Source organism: Aplysia californica, unplaced genomic scaffold, assembly GCF_000002075.1.
Source record: "Aplysia californica isolate F4 #8 unplaced genomic scaffold, AplCal3.0 scaffold00145, whole genome shotgun sequence".
Classification (NCBI taxonomy): domain Eukaryota; kingdom Metazoa; phylum Mollusca; class Gastropoda; order Aplysiida; family Aplysiidae; genus Aplysia; species Aplysia californica.
This window is the reverse complement of record NW_004797415.1, coordinates 151,544-161,969: the sequence shown is the minus strand read 5'-3', so window position 1 is coordinate 161,969 and position 10,426 is coordinate 151,544. Positions and strand designations below refer to the sequence as shown.

General features: G+C 38.5%; 1 protein-coding gene across 2 annotated transcripts in view; it reads right to left on the bottom strand.

Annotated features, from left to right (window-relative positions):
• Positions 1–10,426, bottom strand: part of LOC101852237 (solute carrier family 15 member 2) — a 37,168-nt gene that overhangs the window by 8,346 nt on the left and 18,396 nt on the right. For both annotated transcript variants that reach the window (XM_013081769.2, XM_005097027.3), the window contains exons 7-18: positions 10,018–10,117; positions 9,501–9,591; positions 9,027–9,104; positions 7,720–7,802; positions 7,162–7,245; positions 6,365–6,454; positions 5,722–5,766; positions 3,448–3,572; positions 2,616–2,697; positions 1,847–1,960; positions 929–1,144; positions 245–291 (exon numbers count right to left, since the gene is read on the bottom strand). In XM_013081769.2, the coding sequence (XP_012937223.2) occupies positions 245–291; positions 929–1,144; positions 1,847–1,960; positions 2,616–2,697; positions 3,448–3,572; positions 5,722–5,766; positions 6,365–6,454; positions 7,162–7,245; positions 7,720–7,802; positions 9,027–9,104; positions 9,501–9,591; positions 10,018–10,117 (1,155 nt within the window). The remainder of the gene's footprint in view (positions 1–244; positions 292–928; positions 1,145–1,846; positions 1,961–2,615; positions 2,698–3,447; positions 3,573–5,721; positions 5,767–6,364; positions 6,455–7,161; positions 7,246–7,719; positions 7,803–9,026; positions 9,105–9,500; positions 9,592–10,017; positions 10,118–10,426) is intronic.

The following is a 10,426-nucleotide window of genomic DNA, read 5'->3' as shown; positions in this document are numbered from 1 at the left end:
AGAGAGAGAGAGAGAGAGAGAAAGAGAGAGAGACACAGACAGACAGAGACAGAGAGACAGAGAGAGAGAGAGAGAGAGAGAGAGACAGACAGACAGACAGATACAGAAACAAACAGAGAGAGACAGACAGAAAGCATGGTCATGCAGACACAATAAAAAAAAAACCTGTCAGACAAACTTCCCATCTCGCTATAAAACAGAACCACAACTTACAGAAACAGAGACAAAACAGGAACACACTCACCTCACCATGGCCTGGCTGCTCCTGTCTTTTTCCCTCAGATCATTCAACTGACAGGGACAGAAGAAAAAATTCAAACTCAGCAAATTCAAATTATAACTCAGGTTTTGGTTTTTTTTGTTTTCTTCTGAACAAACTCCTCTTTCTTTCTTTTACAGTACAGGAACTCCATGCATATGAAGAGAAAATACACTTTGTACTGAAGAACAAGAACTTCTTAAAATCAAAAACAAAAAGAATACTATTGTTTAAAAATGACTTTCCTAATACAATAGAGAACCTGAAACAAACATACGTATAGCCCAATTCCAATCATAAAAATGAATTACAGAAAGACTGAATACAGACATTCCAGAAACAATTACAATCGTTTTATTAAGGTCAAGGAGATTTCCTGAAACACTTCTCTTAATTTTTATAAGAATCTTATAGCACGTTCAACACAGATATAAGTCGTGTAAGAGCCAGGGATTATAGAGTTGCTTCTTGAGAAAAGTGACATACAAAGAAAAAAAAGAGGAGAGATAAGGATGATCGATGTTTGATAAGAAAAAAGGAGGAAACCACACCAGAGCACCCGCCAGCCACCAACTAACATTTCTTCGATTCAAGTTTGAGGATGTTCCCTAAAGAGTTTTATAACTAGGGTCCATAATGTCTTGACGCTGCTCTCAATGAACAACCTACCTTGACCAAAACTAACTCCGAATTTCTCCTGTGTAAAACAAGCCGATATGATTTATCTCCTTTTAATTCAACTGTTATGTTTGATGATAATGAAGGATGGCTTGGCTCTTTCTGTTCTGAAGTTGACTTCCGTGATGTCCTTTTCGCAGAATTATGACCATCACAACTGAAGGCCACAGAGTATAGGCCAGGCTGTATTGTCAGGTACTCTGATCGCTGTGAAATAACAAAGAAAATGATTATTGTAAAACCTTTCAGTGTTCCTCAAGTTTATGCCTCATTAGGATTTATGAACCAAACAAGAAAATGTGAAAAAATTAGTGACTATGACGTACACAATTCACAGCTGATAAAAACCGGTTAATTCTTTGCCATATTGACAGGGTGAAGGGCTAGTCTAGAACTCTGATGGCCGCTGGATCGGTAAAGTAAAAGTAAAGCATGTATACCAACGCAATACATCACTGACCACTGTCTTGCATCCCCTTCACTTGAAGACTCACAACACTTCACAAGAATTAAAAATAACAGTAAGAGAGAATTCTATTATTCTCCCCAGCAATGTTTGGTGTAGCTAATGACTCAGACAAAAAAGATAGAAGAATCGCTACAGTAAAAATACAAAGTGGAAAGACCTGTCAGCAATACTCCTTCTCACTTCTGCTCTCTATACCTCAATCTCTTGCTCCCAGTATCTGACACATACCCAGTACTGTACAGACATGAACATACCTGCATATATGATGCAGTCATTCCTATGACCTTATGCAGTTGCGAGAGCCGTAAAACCCCTACTAAAACAAAAAGTAGTCATTCCTTTGGTAAAAGATACAGATAGAGAAGCTACTTCAAGGCTACAACACACATAAACATAAAATTAAAATCTATGAAGGCAAAGACTTAAGAAATTCTCCCTACCGCACCGGACGCTACAGAGCCTGAGAAAAATGGTGCCTTCACATTGACAGCACAGTCAGCTGTGTTCAGGAGAGTCACTCCGCTCTGGCCATTCAAAGTGGGTTCATGTAACGCCTGGGGAGTTGCAAAACATAAAACTTTATAAGAAATATTCTCCTCCGCAATGTAGTATAACTTAAGCGAAAACTTCTCCAGCACTTAATATCCTCTGTCGTCCCACATAAAGTGTTGTGGAAGAAGCTATAGATCTATTCCACGTGCTGCTCAGTCAATGATGCACTTCATGTTTACCAACAAACTTTTGGCCCACTATAGTCAGGCCGTTAGCGCTTAGCATTTTAGGCATAGGATACTAAAATTAATAAATGAGGCTTATGTCAGGCTATAGTGCCAAGAGACAGACAATATGATTCAAAATTTAGAACTAGCAGATAAGAACTGTGTTTCTCCTTCTTCATCTGCACTCCCTCTTGAGATCTCAAGGATCAACAAAGATGATATGTTCACCAACTGTCATCTCACCTCATCTTACATAAAATGCCTTTATTCCTTGCAAGGGGCAGAGCTTTCTAACTAAAACAACTTAACGGAAAAAAGTTCCTTCTGTTTTGGATAAGTATTAACTTTTAGATTTTTTCCAAGCAGCCAACCCTACCAAGCCAACTCATCTTTATCTTCAAGTGCATATGAAACTTTTGAATCTTCTACCAATCCTTGCTGTGGATTTCAACTTGACCACTCAGAAAGAATGTTCGTCCCTATTACTTACTTCCATTTTGATCTGCAAAAATCCAGCAATGACGAAGGCCGTACAGCCCATGATCATGCCCATAGACATCCGCTGAAGAGGTCTATAAAGGAATTGTAAACAAAACAACAAAAAAACCATTATAAAAAGTATGATGTCAAATGTCAGGAGTCCTTAAAATTGGAAATAAAAAGTACAACCCTGACTCCCAAAACTGGCTGCCACCTGCCCCTCTTGACTATACCGTAATGGCGAACTCGATAAGCCTCAACAAGTGCATATCTGGATAGAACAGACAAATTAAGTCTCCCTCTCCAATCATATGGCAACTTCATGTATCACCAACAATAATTATATGTGAGGCAGCGTGGTGAAATCAAATGTACATTTGCTGTTCCCAAAGACTCTCAAGCTTTGGAAGTCACCAGACTTTGGCAGTCATTTTCTCACTAATTTTACCTCTGAAACCAGGTTACCTCCCACCTTTAATTGTAAATACTTCCAGCTCTATTCAAGATAAATGGATATTTTTTCCACAAAAGTTAGAAAAAATAAACACACTTTAAGATGGTACCAATAACTTCACATGCCTAAAAATTGACAAGCGCCTTATTCTTCGCCTTGTGCCACATATCGCAGTATAAGTAAACAGATAAAACCATCTACCCCTCCTCCTCCTACTATAATATCAACCTTGACTTGAGTCAATGCATACATTTCTGCACTGAATAAACAGTCAGTTTCTTCTATGAAACAACTTATCTCTAGTGCCCAATGTAAGCAGGAAAAATAACTTTAAAGAAGCAAGGCGGGCAAAGAAAATCTTTTTAAAAATCCAGTGTCACTGCCTGACCTGTTCGGAATGCCTACACGATCCAGCAGAGGGTAGATAACTCTATCGAATAATGGGATAAAGACCAGAATGAGAAATGGGTTCAGAACATGCACCTGGTCTGGCTTCACACGACCCAGGAAGCCCTGCGGAGAGAAAAAAAAAATAGTCAGAACAGTCTGGGTAAAGGATTATTTGAGATTTGGTATCCCTGTTTTGAGAGCCGTCATGATACAGTCGAACCAACTCTAACAACCACCTGTCCAAGACAATCACCTGGACAAACAAACAAGTCTCGCTTCGGCCCTTGTGTTTTTTCTATTGTATAATGACACTGTCCGAAAAGACAAGTCCTGTTGAAAGAAAAGAAGAACTAAAAACAATAGCCTAAATAGTTTGGGTAGATTGCTCAAGACTCATTTGTTTAACTCTTAGATACAGTGTGTTAGTACGTGCTGACATGTTTTATAAAATATTTTTTTTACTGCTGCCCTTTCGTGTATAGTTAAAATGTATGGTTGTGAAAGTTCTCCTTTATGTGGTTGAACTAGTTTTTTTTATTTCTGTGAAATATTTTCTCTTGTGTGAATGATCATGTGAATGGTGTACAGCGCTCAGAGCTCATACTAGTAGTATGGTATACAGCGCTATATAAATGCGATCTATTATTATTATTATAATATTTGACCTTCAGTATGCCGGCTCAGAAGGCTGGGGTCATGATGCAGTCAAACCTGCTCTAATAGCCATCTGTCAGAGACAATCACCTGGTCATACAACCACTACTCCCCCCCCCCCCCACCTCACATATACACACACACTCCTAGCATTTTTTCTGTATCATAATGATACTGTCCAAGGGGACCACCTGTCTAAGGTATTTTTTCTTCTCCTCGACAATGGGTAGCATCTTAGACCAATTCGAGCGCATTTAATTTTACAAAAACATAAATTATAGGGTCACAAGAAAAACGAGTAACTCCCTAATTTTTTTGTTCACTGTGTAAAGCAGGGTCAACCAAAGTCAATATTAACATACCCTTAAACAACTTGCAGTAGTGGTTGCTGAACTAAAAAAGCTGAGGTTCAAGTGAATTATACATTTTTCCTGAGATAGCGATGGAATACCAGGATGTCACATGTAGTACAGAGGGTAGTGGAATTTACATAAGGATTGTTTACATTCAAACTAGCCTCCTTCAGACAGAATATTGTCTGTTGAACAATATTACAGAAATTATTTTCTTTGCCAAGTCTTTTTTTAACCGGTAAATGTTTTACAGCGCTCGCAACTGCATAAGGTCATATGAGCGCACGGGACACAGCAAATATTTTCAGTTGGTACGAAATTTTCAAATTGTGCCGGGGTGGCGGCCGAAGCCTACTCTTATCGATTTTAGACCAGTAAGGGATCTTAAACGTGCGCAACTCCAAGATTTTTCATCCTTGTCCGAGAAGGCTAGGTGTAGATCTTTCCTACCAGAAGATCAGGGGTGTGGCTGAAAGACAGAAGTAAGAAGGAGCCAAGGAGAAGCAGTAGAAAGGCTGCAGGAAGTCAGGAGCCCAGAGGAGGGGGCAGAGGAGGCGAGGGGATGGGGGCAGAAAGTGGAGATGAAAGCATATGACAGAACATAGCTAGAGAGCAAGAAAGGAGGTGAAAGGAGACAATTATAGAGAAGAAAATTTTAATTTTTGTCGCTACCCGGATTCGAACCCGGGACCTTTGAATGAGAGGCGACCACTTTAACCTCTGTGCCACGAGAGCCCCCTTGCAGGGTCTGTCTGTCGACTACAAAAACAGTAATAAGTAATGGGACATGGCGGTTTGTTGAATATTGAGATGACGTCCTTCGTGTTACACACAGAGAGAGCAATTGTATGTTGGATGCACATGGACTCTTCACCATGGCTGTACATACCAAGTCAAATGTCTCACTCATAAAATTTAAAAAGTTTGCTTTTGTCATCTGTTTCAAGTGTTTAGTTTTAGTTTCAGAAAGAGTTTTATGGCACTTAAAACATAATTAGGTCATACAAGTGCAGAAGATTAGAGGTGTAAAAAGAGAGTAACACAGGAAGAAGAGAAGACGGAGATATAAGAACGATAGATGTTTGATGGAAAGAAGAAGCAAAGCAAACAAGACCGCTCACCAACCACCCACTGTTTCAAGTATATTAGCATGACCTCTACAAAGCTAGTACAGCTAACTTATCCTGTTCACAAAGGATAGCCTTAGGCAAGGCAGTGAGTAAGTTGATGATTTCTTCAGCTACATCAAGAAACAAAACACTCACTATTTGCCCATTCATGTCCACTGCTTGTAGTGTCCATCGTGAGCCCTGAGAAGAGAAACAGTTTCTATCATAATGATGTCTGTATGAACATTGCATTAAAGAAGTAAAATGCATCAAATATTTAGACTGCTCATATTATTTATTTTTTCGGTTCATTGAAAAAAAAATTTAGATCATTTACAAAGTGGGCTTCCAATCATGCATGTCAGGGCCAACCATGGAACCATGGCTGAGAGGAATACAACATTCCATCAGAAAGACCGAGATACTCGATAAAAATTTCCTCAGCACTTGGGAATCGAATTTGGGACTTGGGTTTCCTGTGTGCGAAAGCCAAGCACATAACTACTAAACCACAGATGCCAGTCTGCTTGCTTGGATTCATACTGTAACTTTATAGTCAACTGCAGCACCACAGCCTTCAAATAATGGCTGTATGAGGAGATACAGTCGAGCACACACATATTATACATCCTTTGTATTTAAAATCACTTACATAGTGAAATTCGTAGACAAATAAAGATTTCTGTGTCTCAACGATTTCGATGCCTGTATGCTCGACTGTATGAGCATGTATGAGTGTGAGATATATGTACAGAATTATCACTATCATCATAAAAACAATAGCTGCAGCTGCACCCACCTGCTGGTCAAACAAGGCCCAGAACAAGGGAAAAGGCAGAAACAGCCAGAGGACATGCAGGAGAGCCTTCACATCAGTCACAAAACTCTCCTGGGAGGAAGAGAAAAGTTGAACAGCATTTGTAGCACGCCCAAACATCAAACAGCGATAGCAAAAAATGTTATACACCAGATGGCTGGTTCTTTTAGTATAATACAAGTTTTACTGCACTTGCAACTGCCTAAGGACATGTGAGTGAGTGAAACACAAATTAATTGTTTCCAGGACAATTCACAGCATATCTAGGTTTTTATTCTATGGTTAGGTAAAAATTTTATGGTAAAAATTTAGATTAAAAAAACAGCAATTTACATGATTCATATGCACAGGCCTAAGCTTATCATCTTTATTAGATTGTTTAGACCAGTGCTTGCCAACCTTGGCGATATCACCCACTAGTGGGTCGTTTGGAAAGTTTCGTGAACGGTGGGGATCACCCAGTTTTTACAAGTATTATCTGATTGAAGCCCCATTTTCAACAACAAGTAGTTGGGAGATATGAAACCTTTATTTTCTTGCAGGTGGCAAAAGTGGGTGCTAGAAATGAAAAGGTTGCCAAGCACTGCACATTTGTAAAGACCTAAGCTTATCATCTTGATAGTTTAGATTTTTAGATATAATTACTCTACACTTGATAATGTTGCGTTTTCTACTCTAGTAGTTGCTGATATTGGTCTAGTTCAAACTATTGCAAACTTGTAGCTGATTGTGTAAATCATTATTCATTTTGTGTTGAATACGAGTGATACGCCTCTCACCTCATATCTGTCTGCGGCATGGTCCAACCACTGGCCATCCTTGCTCCCTGATTTCCCATGCTTCAGGCGCATGTGTAGACCATACTGAAAGTAAACAGTAATAACTGTGGACCAATTGTTTTGGAGACTGTGGAACAACTGTTTTGGAGTACACGCCTTGCATAAGTCTCACTTCCTGACCTGATCCGATCATATTCACAAACACGACTGACTGAATAAGTACACATTCCACTGTATCATAATGCAGAAAAATATTATGGAGGGCAATTCTTCATCTGGCAACAGGACTTCTAAAAGCATTTGAAAAAAATAATTGATAAAACCTATTAGTCTGCATTGTATGTGAAAAAACCTTCCTTAAGAAACTCTACAGTAACAAGGTCCTTTTTCAAAATCAAACGTTTGCACCCAAGTCTTGTACATCCTATAAAAATTTCAAAAAAACCCCCAACAAACTATTTGATGCTGAAGAGGTAGTGAAGAATTTGTTCATAGACCATCTGAAAAAAATCAAAAAGTTATTGTCTGTGAAGGAGGTAAAAAAATAGAATTCCTGACCTTAACACAGTGAAAGACTCGCCCGTAAACGTTCTCAGTTGGAGGAATGTGCTTGTAATGTTTCCGGCCCAGGAAAAAAATGACTGAAAGAGGAAAGAGATAAAAATATTAAAAGCTCTCTTGCTACTAGCCTATGGTGTATGAATGTCAGCTTTTGGGTTTAATAAACGAGTCAACTGGCAACCCCTGAAGGCATGACAGGCAGTTTCCTTGAGAACTATGTTCATGCGTAAGCACAGAATACATTGATGACTAAACAACAATAGGACATAGCCTGCAGAGAAGATGTTCTCAATACCCAAAAAATATGTCAATGTTAAGTCCCAAACAAATGTACAATTAAGATGCAAAATATACGTTAATTAAACCACCTGAAAAGATTTCCATAACAACCCATTATAAATAACTATAAAGTACGTAGCAATGTTAATGGAAAGATGAACTCAAACACAGAAAAGATCAGTATTTATGCCTTATTGTTGATTGCCCAAAGGTTTTTTAATAAAGTTAGACATGAAGAACGAAGCATGCAAAATCTTAGAAGAGTTGGACAAAGAAAGGATTTTAAGAATGCTGCTGTTATGAATTTAAGGAGTATGGCAAATATAAGCAGATCAAAAGGGGAGTAAGGAAAGGATATGTTTTGTCATCATACCTCTTTAACAAATACAGCGAAACAATCTTTAAAAATATAGAAGAAATAGCATTAGAGCAGAGAAGTGAATGGGGAGCCATGATTGCCTATGTCTGCTTCAGATCTGACACTTCATGGTGATGCCCAAAAATATAAAGATCTGAAGACTGGTGGCTGAAGCAACCAGTCTGTCAGCTTTTAAAGTGACGGGTCAAATATGATGAAGAGTACCACCAAGGACATTTCACAAAGGGTTTCTGGATGTTGGTCAGTGCGTATGAACTGCAAAATTGTGCTAAAAAATGGAAGTCCTAAAATAGAACTAAGAAATTTCTGAACAAATCTTGAGAGACACACAAAAGACAGGGCAATGATTGTGATGATGACGATGATGATGATGATGAAGAAAATGATGGTGCTGATGAAGGGTACGACTAATCTGGATTGTGTTGTTGGTTGTTTATTTTGGGGTTGGGTTTTTTTTTGTTTTTGTTTTTGGAGGGGGGGTTGAAATCTTCCTCAGACCGTCCTAGGAGGTGACAAAAATTTTGGATCTTCTATCCCTCTAAAAAAGGGATGTCAGAAATAGGGCATGGCTGATTATTGTACTAAATAAGAATTTTATTAAACATTTTAGAAATTCTTTCAAAGTTAAGATATGAACAGGCCTCACCCACTGATGCCAGCATGAGTAAGGCAGGAACTCCAAAAGCCAAGGGATAGCAACTGTTTTCAACGCAGTGGACATCAGCTGGAATTGTTTATACATAGTTTGAATGTGCATGTCGAGGTTAAGTTGCAGTAAAACAAATTTATTTTGATTCACAGATACACACACACACACACACACACACCCACACAAACACGAACATGTAAGCACGCACGCACACACACACACACACACACACACACACAGATACACCCCCCCCCAAAACAAAAAAAATTAATTAATTAATTAACCCAGCTGATATGAACCTGGAGTCAAACTACACACTCAGACATGTTAAAAAAAAGAACCTTATATTTAAACAATAAGAGTGCGCTATTATGACCTTATGTAGACTTACCAAACAAACACACACACACACACACACACACACACACACTCACACACCAAAGAGTATTGAGCAAGAGCAGAACCTCTCACCTCGAAGCATGGGTGTGAAGAAGGTGGACAGCATACTGCCTAGGTTGATCATGAAGTAGAAAGCAGAGAAAAACGTCTGCTGTTCCTTGCTCTAGAATAAACAAATGAACAAATCAAATTTTCAAAAAAATGCTAGCCAGTATAAATGTTGCATAAAAGCAAAGAAGACTTTCCAGTAAAAAAAGAAAAATACTACCAGACTCTGACACCACATCCACGTAACATTTTTACCCAAAAGCATTGGGCTATTATACCTAAAAGCAAGTCAAGAGGGTTAAAGGACAAAAATATTTACAAACAGCAACATACATTTTGTTAATTTCTTATTGAAAATCTTGGATTTCTGCTTTGATGTTGTTATTTGTCATTACTACTTTTTTCTTTTAAAAAAAATAGAATTAACAGCAAACACATGTTAAGCCATCTCCTCTCTATAAGCAAGGAAACTACATCAATGGCTACACATTTTTTGGCAAAGCAATAATTCGAAATAAGTCGCATGACATTTGCCCCGTACCTGGCTGGCATCAAACTGGTCCCCTCCAAAAGTGCACACACAGGGTTTGATTCCCCCAGTGCCCAAACCGATGAGCAGCAAGCCAATAGCCGCACCATACCTGCACAAAGTTTTGAGCAAAAGTGTGTATGCATGTGTGTGTGTATTTGTGTATATGTGTATTTATCTGTGTGTGTATGTCATGTGTGTGTGTGTGTATTTTGTGTATCTATCTGTGTGTGTATGTGAGTGTATTTTGTGTATCTATCTGTGTGTGTATGTGAGTGTATTTTGTGTATCTATCTGTGTGTGTATGTGAGTGTATTTTGTGTATCTATCTGTGTGTGTATGTGTGTGAGTATTTTGTGTATTTATATGTGTATATTATATAATGTGTGTGTGTGTGTGTGTGTGTGTGTGTGTGTGTGTG